Source organism: Aythya fuligula, chromosome 1 (assembly GCF_009819795.1).
Source record: "Aythya fuligula isolate bAytFul2 chromosome 1, bAytFul2.pri, whole genome shotgun sequence".
Lineage (NCBI taxonomy): Eukaryota > Metazoa > Chordata > Aves > Anseriformes > Anatidae > Aythya > Aythya fuligula.
In genome coordinates this window covers 53,539-71,178 of record NC_045559.1, presented here as the reverse complement: position 1 = coordinate 71,178, position 17,640 = coordinate 53,539, and the positions used below count along the sequence as shown (strand labels likewise).

At 41.8% G+C, this 17,640-nt stretch overlaps 1 protein-coding gene across 7 annotated transcripts in view; it reads right to left on the bottom strand.

Moving 5' to 3' along the window:
- GOLGB1 (golgin B1) overlaps positions 1-17,640 on the bottom strand; it is a 67,324-nt gene that overhangs the window by 37,160 nt on the left and 12,524 nt on the right. For 6 of the 7 annotated variants that reach the window (XM_032207509.1, XM_032207506.1, XM_032207505.1 and 3 more), the window contains 6 exons: positions 14,955-15,107; positions 13,048-13,170; positions 12,482-12,595; positions 6,149-6,557; positions 4,550-4,641; positions 4,152-4,251 (listed from right to left, as the gene is read on the bottom strand). In XM_032207509.1, coding sequence (XP_032063400.1) covers positions 4,152-4,251; positions 4,550-4,641; positions 6,149-6,557; positions 12,482-12,595; positions 13,048-13,170; positions 14,955-15,107 — 991 coding nt within the window. Of the gene's footprint in view, positions 1-4,151; positions 4,252-4,549; positions 4,642-6,148; positions 6,558-12,481; positions 12,596-13,047; positions 13,171-14,954; positions 15,108-17,640 lie in introns of those variants that run through there. The other variant, XM_032207511.1, reaches the window with a different exon arrangement.

Genomic DNA, 17,640 nt, shown 5'->3' with positions numbered 1-17,640 from the left:
TCTCATTTAGAGAGTGACATGATACTCTTTCAGGAACTTTATAGAACAGGACACGTGGCTCTAAGCAGCACTTCTGCACTGAAGATACATAACATTGTCATTGGATAACGTGTTAGTTATTTTTTTCTCTGAAAGACACAAACTACCAAAACAAATCAATGATTTTAAGCACCTTTTAGAAAAGAAAACTTACTGTTCTTTTCCCTTTCTCCTTCCCCTGAAGAGGGGAAATAGAGAGAGATGTGATGATCTCTTTTCCCTGGTAACCAGTGATACAAAATGTGTGCGAATGGTATAAAGCTGCACCAGGGAAGATTCAGACTAGATATTTGGAAAAATTTCTTTACTGTGGGGATGGTCAAACACTGGAGCAGGCTTCTTAGCAAGGTGGTTGACGACTAACGGCTGTCAACATTCAAGAGGCATTTGGATAACGTCCTTAATAATATGCTTAAACTTTGGTCTAGCCCTGAAGAGGTCAGACAGGTGGACTTGATGATCTTTGTTGGTCCTTTCCAACTGAATTATTCTATTCTATTGTTATTTAGATTGAAATTAAAGGATAGCTGATAGAGCTTCATGTTTTGAAAATCATTCTTAAAAAGGAGGGGAAAGAAAGAATTATTGTAGCAGAATGCTTCAAATTTCATTAGCATAAAAATGAAAGAGAAATTGTCAAAGCTGGGAGAGAATAAAAACACTGGAGGGCCATTGTCCAAATCAAGAACAGTACAAGAATTCATCTGCTGTTTGACTCAGGATATTTTTATTTTTATTTCTGAGAACTGGCATGTAAACACCATTCATGATAGGTATGTCACTATACTGCATATGATGAAATGACTGAATTGGTAGATAAGGGGAGAGCGTAAGTATTGTCTACACAGACTTCAGTAAGGCTTCTGCCACAGTGCAACATAAAATCTGTACAGACAAGCTCTTGAGGTATGGGCCAGGCCCAGAGGATGGTTTTTAGCAGAATGAAGTCTATCTGGAAGCCAGTAACTAACCACAGAGCCAATGTGTCAATACTGGGTCCATGGCTGTTCAACCTCTTCCTTAATCATCTGGAGACCACCAAAGGCCTCTAAGTTAATTAAAGGGTTAGAGCATGTCTCCTATGAGGAAAGGCTGAGAAAACTGAGACTTTTTAGCCTAGAGACCTGAAGGGGGGAGGGGTCAAAGAAGATGGAGTCAGGCTCCTTCCAGTGGTGCCCAGTGACAAGACATGAGGCAATGGACACAAATCTGAAACACAGGAAGCACTGTCTGAACACAGAAAAAAACATTTTTTGCTGGTTTTTTTTTTTTTTTTTTTAAACTGTGAAGGCAACTGAGCAGTAGTACACGTTGACTAGAGAGGCTGTGGAGTTTCCCTTGGAGATATTTAAAAGACAGCTGGACATGGTCCTGGATAAGCAGCTCTGTGTGATCCTTCTTGAGGAGGAGGGATGGACAAGATTACCTTCAAAGGTCCCTTCCAACCTTAACCGTTCTACAATACTCAAAACATTCTGATACTCAAAAGCAAAAGAAAGGCAAAAACATGTCCTGTACCATATAGAATCATAGAATGGTTTGGGTAGAAAGGCACCTTTAAAGATCATCTAGTCCAACCCTTGTGCCAAGGGCAAGGATATCTTTCACTACAATTACATCACTCTAAGCATGATTCAACCTGACTCTGAACACTTCCAGTGACTGGGCATCCACAACTACTCTGAGCAACTTGTTCCACAACCTTCATCATGAAACATTTATTCCTTATATCCAATCTAAATCTACCCTCTTTCAGATTAAAACCTTTGCCCCTCATCCTGTCACTACAGTCCCTAGTAAAAAAGCCTTTCTTATCAGCCCCCTTTACAAACTCAAAAAGGTCTCCTCAGAGACTTCTATTATTGTCCAGGTTGAACAACACCAACTTTGTCAAGCTTTCTTCATACAAGAGGGGTTCCAACCCTCTGAACATTTTAGTAGCCCTGCTCTGGACCTTATCTAACAGGTCCATATCTTCCTTGTACTGGTGATTGCAGAGCTAGTTACAGTACTCCAGGTGAGGTCTCATGAGCAGAGTGGAAGGAAAGAATCACCCTTGACCTCTGGCCACACTTCTTGCAAAGCCCAGGATATGACTGGTTTTCCAATTTACAAGCACACATTGCAAGCCCATATCCAATTTTTCATCCACCAGTATCCCCAAGTCCTTCTTTGCAGGGCTACTCTCAATCATTTCATCATCCATTCCATGCTGATGTTGGGGATTGCTCTGATCCAGGTGCAGGACCTTCTACTCAACTTTGTTGGACTTCATGAGGTTTATATAGGCACAGTTATCACACCTGTCAAGGTCCCTCTGGATGGCATCCCTTCCCAGTAGTGTATCAACCACACCATTCAGCCTGATGTCATCCGCAAACTTTTTGAGGTTGCACTCAATCTCACTATTGATTTTATTAGTGATGTTATATTGTATTGGTCCCAGTACAGACCCTTAAGAGACAGCACTCATTACTGGTTTCCATTTGAACACTGGGTTATTGACTGTAACTCCTTGGATGCTGTCATCCAGTCAATTCCTTATCCATCTATCAGTTCGTCCATAAAAACTATTATCTACCCAATTTTGAAGCAAGAGTGCTGTGGGGGACTAGAAAGGCATTATAGAAATCCAGGTAGATGATAACAGTTGTTCTTCCCTTGTTCACTGATGCAATGATCAGTTATGGAAACTGGGGTCTACAGTAACTGAAAAAATGCAAATGTTGTATCCTACTTCAAACAAAAGAACAAAAAGATGATCTGGAAAACTGCAAGCTGGTGTGCCTTACTTTGGTCTCTTGGAAAAATCACAAAATGCGTCCTCTTGGTAAGAAAGAGTCATAGCATCATTCAGGTTGGAAAAGACCTAAGATCATCTAGTCCAACTGTTCACCTAGTACTAATGTCCACCACTAAAACATGTCTAAGGTCTAAATATACACGTTTTTGGAAGACCTTCACAGGTGGTGTCTCAACTACTTCCCTGGGCAGCCTATTCCAATGCTGCACAACCCCTTCAGTAAAGAAATTTATCCTAATATCCAAACCAAACCTCCTCTGTTTCAACTTGAGACCATTTCCCCTTGTCTAATCACTTGGTGCTTGGGAGAAGTGCCCAATACCCACCTCGCTACAACCTCCTCTAAGGTAATTGTAGACTATGATAAGGTCTCCCCTTAGCCTTCTTTTCTCTAGGCTAAACAACCCTAGTTCCCTCAGCCACTACTACTAAGGCTTGTTTTCTAGACCCTTCACCAGCTTCATTGCCCTCCTTTGGACACACTCCAGCACCCCAATGTCCTTGTAGAGTGGGGCCCAAAACTGAACACTCAGTTCAGTTACTCACTAAACCATATCCCTAAATACCACATTGAACCTTTCCTTAAACACCCCCAGGGACGGTGACTTCACCACCTCCCTGGGCAACCCCTTCCAATGCCTAACCACTCTGAAATAAAGAACATAAACCGAAGCAAGCTTAGAAGACCACTGAGATGGTCATGTGAGGACCATGTGAGGAGAGGCTGAGGCAACAGGGCTTATTTAGCTTGTATAAGATGCAGCTTTGTAGACACCTAAAGGAAGCCTTCCAACACCTGTGAAGAGGTTCTTGAGAAGACAAAGCCAGGGTTTTTAGAGTGGTGCAAGTTATGAGGATGTAAGACAACAGGCATATGCTGAAACAAAATAGGTTCCAACTGGATATCATAAAAATCATTTCTTCCATGAGGACAGTGAAGTGTCAGAAGAGGCTGCCCAGGCTGTTGTATAGTCACCATCCTGGACGTTTTCAAGACCTGACTAGACAAAGGCCTCAGCAACTTGGTCTGATCTCATAGCTGACCCTGCTTTGAACAGGAAGCTTGACTACAGTCTGCCTGAGATAACTTCCAGCATAAATTATTCTGCGATTCTATGATTCATCTTAGTTCTAATTCTATTAGCTAGAGGTGCTGCCTGAACCCTTCAGTATAAGAGCTAATAAATTCTACATTTAACAACTGGAAAGAATTAGCATTTTTTTATGATCTTGTCAACAAAAGCATATTGAACCAGTAACTGTGGACATGTTTTTTTTCTAAAATAGATAAGAAGGAGGATAATTATACCATCTTCAGTCTTCTGTCTTTCCAAGTTTTCTGTGGATAGTAGTAAAGTCCCAGTCCCATCTTCCTTCTGTATCATTTTTTCCTGTGAAGTTGTTTCATCCTGTATAAACATAGGATGGAGGAGAGAGACACGTTTGCATTCAGTTTTTACAAAAGCATTCGTCTTTGATTTTTCAGTTAGCCCTTTAACACATCAGTTGGCAACTTCTGAATTAGTCAGATTGTGTCCTAGTTTTGCCCAGGCTCTTATAGTAATAACATGTCTGTCCATGAGCTGAGAGAACCCAAAACAATCTTTCTGAAGCAACACCACATGAAAAAGAATTTTTAAACATTTCACTCTGTTTCAGTTCCTCAACATATGGGAAAATTTTACAGGACTTATGAAAATACCATACCTCTTTCTTCAATTCAGAGACCTCCAACACTGGCCAGGATTTCAGCTTATTCTGACAGCATACAAATTCTTCAGATTTCTGTATAAGTTCATCTAAAGGAGGAAGAAAAAAAGGGAGTTAAGGTGTACCTTTTTTGCTGAAATATACCCAGTTTACATGTATGCACTATAGTACATGGATTCTTTATATCCCAGTCACCGCTCCCGTTTTGGGACCTAAAGTAGCTGGAAAAAAAAACAAAAACAATTTGAAATATTAGCCTCCAGTAAGATTAGTATTTTTAGTTCTGATTCAATATAAGCTTACAGAGAAAAGTGGTACAGTTTGCTTTCCTTGGTTGCTCGTTTAACATTTCGGTAGAAGAATCTGAAAGATTTTGAAGAATGTGGCACATCCAAGAAGAACTTGCACAAGTTGATGGAAGAAATAGGAATCCAATGAATTATTAAAATTAATTAAAAATATATATCTGGCTCAAGAAATTAGCACGTCTCAAAAAACTATAGGCTACAACACCACACAAAGAAAGTACAACAAATGCTACCCTTTTCAAATAATATTTGGGAAGTTGTGGCAGTCTGGTGAAGTGCCAGTGACTAAAAAAGGGGAAATATAACCCCCATTTTTAAGAAGGGGAAAAAAGAAGATCCAGGGAACTACAGGCTTGTCAGTCTCACTTCTATGCCCAGTATGATCATGAAGTAGATCTGCCTGGAAACTACACTGTGGCACATGAAAAACAGAGATGACTGGTGACAGATAGCGTATCTTCACTAAGGTCAAATTGTGCCTGACAAATGGTGGCCTTCTACAGTGGGGTTATAGCACAGGTTAATAAGGGGAGAGCAACTAATGCCATCTACCTGGACTTGTGCAAAGTATACAATACTGTCCTGTACAACTTTCTTGTCTCTAAAATGGATTGCATAAATGGACCACGTGGTAGGTAAGGAATTGGCTAGACAGTTGCATTCAAAGAGTTGCGGTCAACAGCTCAATGTCCAGGTGGAAACCAGGATAAGCTGGCTTTTATCATAAATAGCGTGGCCAGCAGGACTAGGGCAGTGATTCACTCAGCTTTGAGTATTAGAGGCCGCACCTCTAATACTGTGTTCAGTTTTGGGCCCCCCACTACCATAAGGACATCGAGGTGCTGGAGTGTGCCCAAAGAAGGGCAACAAAGCTGATGAAGGGTCTCGAAAACAAGTCTCATTAGGAGTGGCTGAGGGAACTAGGGCTGTTTAGCCTAGAGAGAAGGTGGCTAAGGGGAGACCTTATCATACTTAGGTTGGATATTAGGAGAAATTTCTTTACTGAAGGGGCTGTACAGCATTGGAATAGGCTGCCCAGGGAAGTGGTTGAGACACCACGCCTGGAAGTCTTCAAAAAACATGTAGATTTAGAACTTAGTTTGGTGTTTAGTGGTGGACTTTAATACAATCTTAAAGGTTGATGATCTTAGAGGTCTTCTCCAGCCTGAATGATTCTATGGTCAGTATTTTCTTATGAGTCATCATAAAAGCAAAGTCAAGTAGAAGGCAACCCAGATATCCTTCGGTTCTTGAAAACCTGCTTCACCAAAATACCATGCTTACTCACCCTGTAGTTTCTTTATTGTAGTACTGTTTTCAGCAGACAGCATCAACAGTTGGTCAACATCCTGTTTCAGCTTATCATTTTCAGCTACAAGGGCAGCATAGCTAGACTGGAGCTCTTGTTCAGCCACCTTAAGACAACTGATCTGTAGGTTTTTCTCTTCCACCTCCTGCCTTTGTTTCTTCTCCAGGCCTCTATATCTCTCTAATTCCACTTGCGCCATTCTTGCCTCTTGTAGCTGTTGTGAGAGACACTGTACCTCCTCCTGCAAGTGATGGCAGGATAGCTTCCTCTCGGCTAGTTCCATCTCCATTTTCTCTCTAAGACTCTGAGACTCTTGTCTCTCTGCATCTAGCACATCTTTCAGAGAGCTTAGATCCACTGACATCTTCTGGCATTGATCTTGTAACATCTGTAAAAAGTTATGGAAATTAATTTAACTCTTATCTAGATCAATTCAGCACCAAAGCAAAGTACCTGAATTAAATCTTAAAATTGCCATTATATCCTCCTCAGATATTTAAGTAGCAGAACAAATGAAATAAACATGAGAGAAACCTCGATTTCTTAAAGAGAACCTGCCCTACTACATCCTTCTTGAAAGGTCATAAAGCTGGGGTAAACGTGAACTCACAATTTCAGTTCAACTCCCAAAACTAAAGAAAAGAAAAATCTAAATTTATTGCAGGGGAATAGACAAGAAGAAAACAGTAGAACAGTTACCATGAATTCTGTTTTAGAGGAAAGAAAGCTTCCCAAAAAGGGGAAGAAGCACGACAACAGGAAAAGGAGAATTAAGGAGGACAATTAACAAATGGAACAAAAGTGTGTATGTGAAATTGGGTTAAAAATGCTGAAAAAGTAAACCATAAGTGACAGAGCACTCTACACAATGCCCAGCGTAGAGAAGAAAATTCATCAAATTTCCTTCTCCTGGGCCTATGGATGATCAACATATTTAGTTTCCAGAGGAGGCTGATGAGGAGCTCCCTTTACACTATGGGTAGGAAGAGAAGCTTCCACCCCATGGCCCATGGCCTTAGGATGTAGGTATACCTGGATCTCCTGATGACCATAACGGCACAAGGGGATTCAGAGCGTGGAAGAGGAATCAGGGGACCCTAACAACCGTGCCATGAAGATATTGTCCTGGTTTCAGTTAGAACACAGTTAATTTTCTTCCTAGTAGCTGGTAGAATGCTATGTTTTGGCTTAGGATGAGAAGACTGCTGATAACACCCCGATGTTTTAATTGTTGCAGAGCAGTGCTTATACCAAGCCAAGGACATCTCAGCTTCTTGCTCTGTCCTGCCAATGGGCAGGCTGGGGGTGCAGTAAGAGCTGGGAGGGGACAGACCCAGGACAGGTGACCCAAACTAGCCAAAGGGGTATTCCATACCATCTGGGGTCATGCTGAACAATATATAGGGGTGGCTAGCCGGGGGAGGGGCACCGGACTGCTCGGGGTTAGGCTGGGCATCGGTCAGAGGGTGGTGAGCAATTGCATTGTGCATCACTTGTTTGTACACATTAGTAGTAGTACTATTATCATCATTGTATTATTATTATTATTATTATTATTATTATTATTATTATTATTATTTTACTGTCTTATTAAACTCTCTTTATCTCAACTCATGGGCTTCACTTTCCATTTCTCTCCCCCGTCCCAGAGAGGGAGGAGGGAGGGTGAGCAAACGGCTGCGTGGTGTTTAGCTGCTGGCTGGGTTAAACCACGACAGGTATCCATGCTACCACTCCACAAAACTCTCTGGGAAGCAGTAAAATCAACAATGAGTACATGTCAGTTCACTGAGGTTCCTCACCTCTTCTTGATAGTAAGAGGTCCCACCACTGTGCCTGGTTGGGACACATGAACAAGAAAATAGAGTGGTGCATAAAACTTTTAAAGAAATGAAAAAAGTTTCCAAAATGCGGCTCAGCACTGGACAGGCTTTGCGGAGTGTGTGTGTGTAGAAGCTATGAAGGCTTACAAAACAGATGTCCATGAGGGACATCTGGGTATCAGGTAGGAAATATTTTCTCTCGGCACGTGACTGAAGCAAGACAGGCGTCCTGGCCATTGCTGGAGGAATTATTGGGCAGGCTACAATTCTGATTCATTATGGTGACTCCTGTGAGAAGAGGTCCATAGTATTTTGCTTACTTGTAAACTGTATTGTAATCTAGCATTACTCTACCACTGGGGACTGGGCTATAAGGGGTCAGAAGAAAGCCATTGTGAAAGAGCTCCAAATTATGTTTACAAAACATATTGAAAATCAGAGCTCTTCAACCAATATACATGAAAGGAACAAAAAGTGTTTTTTTGCCTCCTCATCAAAACTACATTTCATCCACTAAACACCTTATGCAAATTCTATAATAATAACGATAATAACAAAATACATGTACATTACCAAGAAGAATCACCAAAATAAACATGTTTCTTTGTTCATTGTCTTCAAGATCTAAACAGGAAGAAACTATTTCCAAAATATTCAAGAAGTTTCCAGCATTTTGGTCAGAAATCAATTTCTTTCTGCTTCTCTCCAAATGTACAAGACAATGAATCAGCTCACATTTGCTTCCTTCAAATACCTTGAGACCTTTCAAAGCCTGACCAACAGATCTGGAAGTAGATCAACCTGTTGTGTTCTGATAGAGCATAATTATAAATAAATAAAGGACGAGAGGTGGTAGAATTAGATATTGCTTTGAGACCAAGGATATTTATAATAGAATCACAGAATCACAGAATTTTCTAGGTTGGAAGAGACCTCAAGATCATCGAGTCCAACCTGTGACCTGACGCTAACAGTCCCCACTAAACCATTTCCCTAAGCTCTACATCTAAACGTCTTTTGAAGACTTCCAGGGATGGTGACTCCACCACTTCCCTGGGCAGCCTGTTCCAGTGCCTCACAACCCTTTCAGTAAAGAAGTTCTTCCTAACATCTAACCTAAAACATCCCTGGCGCAACTTAAGCCCATTCCCCCTCGTCCTGTCACCAGGCACGTGGGAGAACAGACCAACCCCCACCTCGCTACAGCCTCCCTTGAGGTACCCATAGAGAGCGATAAGGTCGCCCCTGAGCCTCCTCTTCTCCAGGCTGAACAAGCCCAGCTCCCTCAGCCGCTCCTCGTAGGACTTGTTCTCCAGGCCCCTCACCAGCTTCGTCGCCCTTCTCTGAACCCGCTCAAGCATCTCCATGTCCTTCTTGTAGCGAGGGGCCCAAAACTGAACACAGTACTCGAAGTGCAGCCTCACCAGAGCTGAGTACAGGGGGAAAAAAATAATAAAAGCTATCATTTCTCCAGGAAGAACAATATTAATGTTCAATGCTTGAATTAACTAAGGACACTGGAGAACAGCACAACCAGTGACAACAGTAGAGGTCTCTTTTGTTTGTATGTAGAAACGATGAACATTTGAGCTTAAAAATTAATTTGTTAAATATCTGCTTGTTTGACCAGAAGTGCAACTGATCTACTGCACCACTCTCCCACGAGACTGATAAAGCAGAAGGTCATTCTAAATGGTGGAGATTTTCAGAAGTTGTGTTACTGAGGGGAAAAAAAAAGGTACTCATCATACATCTGCAAACAAATCTTTTAAGGGATCTCATCTCAAGGGGCATATGTATATATAGTCATATATGTAGAGACTTGATCTCATTTTATTCACACTCCAAAATGATTAGGTAAGAGCCAATACCACTGCAGAAGCTGTGTCATACTACCAAGTCCTTAGGAAGTTGCACCAAAGAACATCTGCCTTTGATCTGGCCCGGACACTGTAGTCCAGAACAGTGTAGCTATATTAGCACCATGCTAGGTACTTTTGTCTTAGGTGAAGCACTGTGTATTTGTCAGCTTTGAATGCATGAGACAGCAGTGCACAGTATGGTTAGATTTTGTCCCTGTTCACATGCACAGAAACCACACTGCTAGGGAGGTCTTCCAAAGCATCTTAATCCCTGTTGCTTGGCTGGACTAACTGTAAGCAACGCACAGAGACCTGTAGCTCTAAAACCTGCCTTAGAAAAAGTTCAAGTTGAGTGCAGATGCACATGTTAGTGTGGTGGCTAGAGCCCCCTAAACAACTATCACCTGGAAAATCTACAGCTAGCCACAAAACCAGATTACAGAAACACAGAATCACACAGAATCACAGAATTTCTAGGTTGGAAGAGACCTCAAGATCATCGAGTCCAACCTCTGACCTGATGCTAACAGTCCCCACTAAACCATTTCCCTAAGCTCTACATCTAAACGTCTTTTAAAGACCTCCAGGGATGGTGACTCCACCACTTCCCTGGGCAGCCTGTTCCAATGTCTAACAACCCTTTCGGTAAAGAAGTTCTTCCTAAGATCCAACCTAAAACTCCCCTGGCGCAACTTAAGCCCATTCCCCCTCGTCCTGTCACCAGGCACGTGGGAGAACAGACCAAGATTAATAGTTACAGAGCCTTGTAGTCCAATAATGTAGCATTGACACTACTAGTAACAGGGCTCAAAGCTTTACATTGTATTTACAAGTCCTCAGGAACAAGGCTCATCAAGCCTGCTGTCTGCCCATGCCTTAAATTCCTGGAAATGATTTTACTTAGTTTAGCTATAAAAATATTTCTTCTTACCATGTAAATAAGCAAAATTTGTTTTACTTATCTTCATATGGTATTATTGCAGCTTTTTTTTAGTTTTTCTGTAATAGATAGCAGCTACAAAGACCTACTCTTTGTAAAATGAAATAGGTATGACTAACAGTGTAGAAAAGTGCAGGCCTGGTGAGACAGCAGAGGCATTGAGAAGCAGGAACACAGAATGGGATGCAGGGAAGTACATGAAGGCAGGGAATGACAGAAGGTGAGGCACACATTGGAACTGGAGACCCCGAGGCTATAAACATTTCACCAGTGGTCAGTTGAAAAAATGCACACTGAGAACTGGAGAAAATTGGACAGAGTAGTAACAAAATAGACAAAGAAATAGAACTCTATTTGATGACATAAAGCATGACATGTAGACAATATCATTTTATTTCTATGACATAAAACACACCATGTATAGTAAAATGAGATGCAGCATGAACTTGTTGTCTAATGAAGACAAAACAAAGTGTAAAACCATTTTAGAAAACATAAAAATAACTCCAAGTGGATCCTGGATTGAGGAATAAGCCATGGACACAAAATTCCTCCTGTTTGGAGATTTGTGATGCTGTCAACTTGCTGTAAGCCCTTATCCTCAACCAGACAGAAGTCATCAACTTTTAGGGAGACTGTACAAGGCTGAGCATAAAGCCAGAAGTAAGGTTAGAAAGTGTGTATAGTAATTTTTAATAGCGATATTTTGAAATCTTTTCTGCATAGTAGTAATCATTTTGTTTTCTTTTCCGGAACCAAAAAAAATCTGTCCTCTTCTTTGAAAGGGAGGAGTATCTTAATTTTGAGGTAACAATCACGTGATTCCCCATTCAGACTAAACTGCCTCTTATCCAAGAATTAACATTTTTTCTCTCTGAGCTGAGGGAGTTGCCAGCTTGATTTCATGCTGGAAACTTGGTGTCAGAAATAAGCTGATCTGGTAACTGGCTACTGACAAAAGTCCAGTCCACCGCGTTCAGTCTGGTGCACAAAAAGTTTGACACGAGCCAGCAGTGTGTGCTTGCAGCCCAGAACAGCTGCATCCTGGGCTGTATCAATAGAGGAGGGGCCAGCAGGTCAAGGGAAGTGATTTGGCCCTCTCTGCTCTGCCCGTCTGAAGCCCCACTTGGAGTGCTGCATCCAGGTCTGGGACCCCCACAACAAAAAGGATGTCCACCTGTTAGAGCAGGTCCAGAGAAAGGCCACAAAGATGATCAGAGGGCTGGAGTGGAGCACTTCCCCTATAAAGAAAGGCTGAGAGAACTGGGTCTGTTCAGACTGAGGATGAGAAGGGTCTAAGGAGACCTCACTGCAGCTTTCCAATACTTAAAGGAGGCTTATTAAAAAGATAGAGAGCATCTTTTTGCTCAGGCAGATACTAACAGGATAAGGGTGAATGGCTTTAAACTAAAAGAGGAGGAATTATATTAGATGTTAGGAGAAAATTCTTCACTCAGAGCGTGGTGAGGCACTGCAACAGGTTGCACAAAGAAGCTGTGGATGCCCCATCCCTGGAGGTGGATGAGGCCCTGGACAGCTTGATCTAGTGGGGTGGCATCCCAGTGCATGGCAGGCGGTTCAAACTAGATGATCTTTAAGGTCCCTTCCAACCCAAGCCATTCTGTGATTCTATGACTCCACTAAAGAGACATGACAGTAAAGCAATAAGCAAAACATGAAAAAGTACCTGTTTTTGTTGTTCAGCCATATGCAATTCCCGCTGCAGAAATTCTACCATCTGAGTTTGTTCTAGCAGAGCTGTTTCCTTTTCCTGTAGCTTTCTCTGAAGTGTATGCAGGTTCTGTAAGAGAGACAGCACTGTAACAGTAATCTGAGAGGCTAACATAAGAAGGCTAGGTTCCCTTATTTCATCCATAGACCTACTTTTCATAACACAGTTAATTTTACAGCCTAAATAACTTTGTTCTTTATTGACATTTATTCTGGAACCATGGTACAGTAAGAAGAGCACACCACTGTTTCACAAATAGGGAACCAGAGCACAATAAATGAGTACTTCTTAACTGTGATAGGGAAGGTTTTATAGCAAATCAGCACATTGCAGCTGGAACTCTGAAAGTCAAAGATAGCATCCTAAAAATAAACAACCAAGAAAAGCAGACAATCAAATCAAACCCCTTCTCGTCCCTTCTGACTTACTTTGCTGAGAACTGCCTTCCCAGTGAGTCCTCAGACTAATAAAAATTATTTTCTTTTCTCTTCACCTTCATAAGATTATTATGACAAATATACCTGCTGCATCTCTACATCCAGATTTGACTCAGCTGCTATCTTCAGCAATTCAGCTTGGTGCTGTTGAACCTGCTCTTTTAAGAAAGCTTCCTTCTCCTCAATTACTTTCTGCAGGTGACTCAGCTGAAAACATAAGCCACAATATATATATATATATATATGTATATACATAAACAAACAACAAAAAAGACAAAAACAAACAAAAACCTGCACAACAACAACAACAAAAACAAACAAGAAAGTTATGAGCTTAACAAACGTGCATGCCAGCTTTCAACTTCAGAACACCACATGTATGTGTGATGATGTCTTCAGCTTGGTAATCCTTTATGTCACCTTGGTTACACGGTATCTTTAACCTTCTAATATATATACATTAACTGATATTTCAGATTCCAGAAAGCAGAAAATGTAGATTTTTCATTTACAACTACACAGAATTTTAAAAGATGTAATTTCTACATAAGTGCAACTTCATAAAACTTCTGGTTTTGTATTTGCATAGGACACAGTCTATTTCACACACCAAAACCTAAAACTGACATCGGTAGTATTAACATAAATCATGTTATAAATAAATACAATAGCAGCAACAGCTGTTAAGTTATGTGATAAAAAGCTTATCTACGCATCCATGGCAGAGCAGAGAGAGTCAATGGCAGGTGTGGGATTAAAAAATAATACTGTGTCCCAGCTACTCCAAAGCCCACCATAGGACAACAATAAGCCCACCAAAAGCCCACCTACACAAGCCTAGAAGCACAACAGCAGGCAGACAATAAACCAAATTCTGACTCAGAGCCCTTCCAAGGGCTGCTTCCGTAGTACTTCCTCCTCAGAGAGCCATCACTCCCATTATTTAAGCGTGAGACTCATAACAGCAGAGCACTTTTAGCAGTGGTTACTGCCTGGGGATACAGGATGTATTACTGGAAGCAGCCAAAGAGGGCTGCAATTCTGGGATTGTGCAAGACTTATTATGGGATGTTTAGAAGAGGAAGCAAAGGCAGGGAAATTGATGGACCTAGGGTATTTGGAGAGGAACAAGCATGAAAAAAAAAGGGCAGTAAAGGTATATAAAAATAAAAATCAGTTGTGTGTGTAAACAGTGTCTTGTCTGCCATGCCCTGTGCCTGATCAGCAGTTTATTTCATCTTCTTATAAAAGTCCATTTCTCTTTTTCTCTTCTGTGGGAAGCACCCTCTATCCAGTGTGCACGTGTGTGTATTGGGGGAGAGAGGTCTGAGTACCAGTGACTAGAATCAGACTGTGGGTCAAAGGGCCCATGTGTCTGTGGCGCCAGCAACTGTAGAAAGTGTCAGCATGCAAATGAGTGTATGTTCACTAGCTAATACCAAGCCAGACTATTTGGCAAGTAGGTGAAGAGGCCTGGGAGCCAGGACAGAGGGCGTATGGCGCCCAAAGACAAGACCACAAGCAGACTTGACAACTGGATGGTCAGGGGAGCTTTAGCTAGCTACCAGAGTCACCACTGGGTCCTGATGAGGTTCTCTAAGAGCAAGACCTGCCTTTGTGTATTTGCATGTCTCTGAGGGTGAGACGACAGGGAGCTGGCTACTGGAAAGACCAAAAGAGTCCTGGTCAGGGTGTGCATGAGTGTATGTTATGTATGTCCATTAGTATGCCTGTACCTCTCCAAGGCAGGTACAGAGTTAGCAATTGGAGGGACCAGGGGAGTCCGAGTCTGTCAGGAATTTTCTGCCAGGAATTGCATTCTCAGGCTGGACATGGGATCATGGAGCTATGGTAGCCTCACTTCTGTCAAGACTGCCATATTTGGCCATATACCCTAAGCAGCAGCATGCCCTCAGGAACAACTGTCCTAAATTATGCCAGCGTCAGTGGTGGAGTGAGAAACACACAAAAATAAAAGCCTTTTTGTGTACCTGTGTTGCATACTTGATTTCAGCATCATTAAGATTCATCTTGGCTAGAGCCAGCTGTTCCTTCAGATCCTGAACAGTATCCTCTTGTGTCCTGAGCTGCTCTATTAGTCCTCTGGCTTCATCTCTATGCCCTTCATTTGTATTTTGATTACTCTGATATTGCAAGAAGAAAGAATTGAGAAGAAAAAAAAAACACAAGAAAGAAAACTGATTAGTACTACTGCTCAATTTTAAAAATAAACAAAAGAAAACGAACATGAAACGCTACCTCACTCTTTACTCCAAATCATAAATCATTTTTTATTTCTTTACTTATTCTTTGTTTCTTAAAATGAAGTTAGTCTACATAAAGTAACATTTTTCCTCATTTCTATATAGGTACGTACAAGATGTCTTTAATTGGGAAGTGTTGCCTAAGTATTTGCATTGACAAATCTGGTGGCCTTCTAAAATGGGGTTACAGCATTAGCAGATAGGGGAAGAGCAACTAACATCATCTATCTGGACTCGTGCAAAGAATTGGATACTGTCCCACATGATATCCTTGTCTCTAAACTGGAGAGCTATGGATTTGACAGATGAGCTGCTTGGTGGGTAATGAATTGGCTGGATGGTTGCACTCAAAGTGTTGCAGTCAACAGCTCAATGTCCAAGTGGAGATCAGTAATGACTGATGCTCTTCATGTGTCAGTTTCTTTGTCACTGAAATGGACAGTGTACAAGCAAGCCTGCAAATACCACCAAGCTGTATGGTGTGGTCAACATGCTAGTGAGAAGGGATGCCATCCAGAGGGACCATGAGAGGCTTGAGAGCCTCATGAAGGTTTGTACAGGTTCATAAGGCCAAGCACAAGGTCCTGCATCTGCAAGCTGTACATACCCCATCCCTGGAGGTGTATGACATCAGGTTGGACGAGGCCCCGGGCAGCCTGATCTAGTGGGCAGCATCCCTGTGCATGGCAGGCATTTGGAACTAGATGTTCTTTAAGGTCCCTTCCAGCCCAAGCCATTCTGTGATTTTATGTCTAGGTCTCTCTTGTACTGAGTAAAGGGTAAGGATCACCTCTCTCGACCTGCTGGTGGTAATTTGCCTAATGCAGCCACTAGCCTTCTTAGCAACAAAAACCTACCCTTTTAATGAAAATCTACATCACATTGATTCACTGGTGATAAACTCTCTGATTTTGCCTTCAACTGATGAATTTGAATTTTGCAGCAAAAATGCTCATTAGTCCGTAACAGTCTAGGAAATAAAGCCTGAGTGACATATCTACACAGACTGAGGATTTTTTTCATAGCCTTGCAGTATACAGTGGCAGGATACCAAAACTGCTTGATCGTATGTCTGTTAAATTATCTCATTTTCATGTTATGTTAATCCTCAAAATCATCCAGTTCCTCCTATATGAAAACCAAGTGCTAGTTTGTATTGAAAAAGGTTATCAAGATGATATTATAAAGCAATTTACAGCAGCAAATTCATGTAATTTTTTGTGATGTCATCCATCAACAATATTAAGTACAAGTTATGTAGCCAATCATTACTCCATTAGAATCATAGAATATCCTGAGTTGGAAGGGATGCATTAAGATCATCAAGTCCAACTTTTAGCTCCAAACAGGACCACCCATAAATCAAAACATATGTCTGTTACCCAAATGCTTCTTGAACTCCATCACACTTAGTGCCATAAACACTGCCCTGTGGAGCCTGTTCCAGTGCCCAACCATCCTCTCAGTGAATAACCTTTTCCTAATATCCAGCCTGAATCTCCCCTGACACAGCTCCATGCCATTCCCTTAAGACCTGTTGCTGGTCCCTAGAGAAGAGATGAGTGTCTGCCCCTCCACACTCCCATCATGAGGAAGCTGTTGGCTGCCATGAGGTCTCCCCTCAGCCTCCTCTTCTCTATGTTGAATGAATTAAGTGTCCTCAGCCACTCCTCATGCATCATGTCCTCTAGACCCTTCACCATCTTTATGTAGTTTTCCTTTGGACACTAATAGCTTATATTCTGGCACCCAAAACTGCACACAGCACTCACAGTGATGCTGCACCAATGCAGACTAGAGCAGGACAGTCACTTCCCTCAACCAACTAGCAATGTTGTACCTGATGCACCCCAGGATATGGTTGGACCTTTTGAAGGCCACGACACACTGTTGACTCATATTCAACTTGCCATTAAACAGAGCCCCCAGATCTCCTTCTGTGGAGCTGCTCTCCAGGCTCTCATCCCCCTAGTCTGTACATATATCCAGGGTTACCCCAACGCAGGTGCAGAATCCAGCACTTGTTCAACTTCATGTGGTTGGTGATTGCCCCAGTCTCTAATTTGTCAAGATCTCTCCGCAAGGCCTGTCTACTCAGGATGGGGTCAACCACTCCTCCCAATTTAGAATTGTCCACAAAGTTACTTAGTATACCTTCGAGTCCTGCATCCAAGTCCTTTATGAAAACATTAAAGAGAACTGGCCCCAAAATAGAGCCCTGCAGAACCCCATCAAGTGACTGGCCACCAGTCTAATGTAACCCCATTTACTATAAACCTTTGAGACTGACTCATCAGCCAACAGTTCACACATTGTACTATGCATTTGGTCAGCTGTATACTGGATATTTTGTCCAGAAGGATACTGTGAGAAACAGTATTGAAAGCTTTACTGAAATCCAAAAAGATTAAAT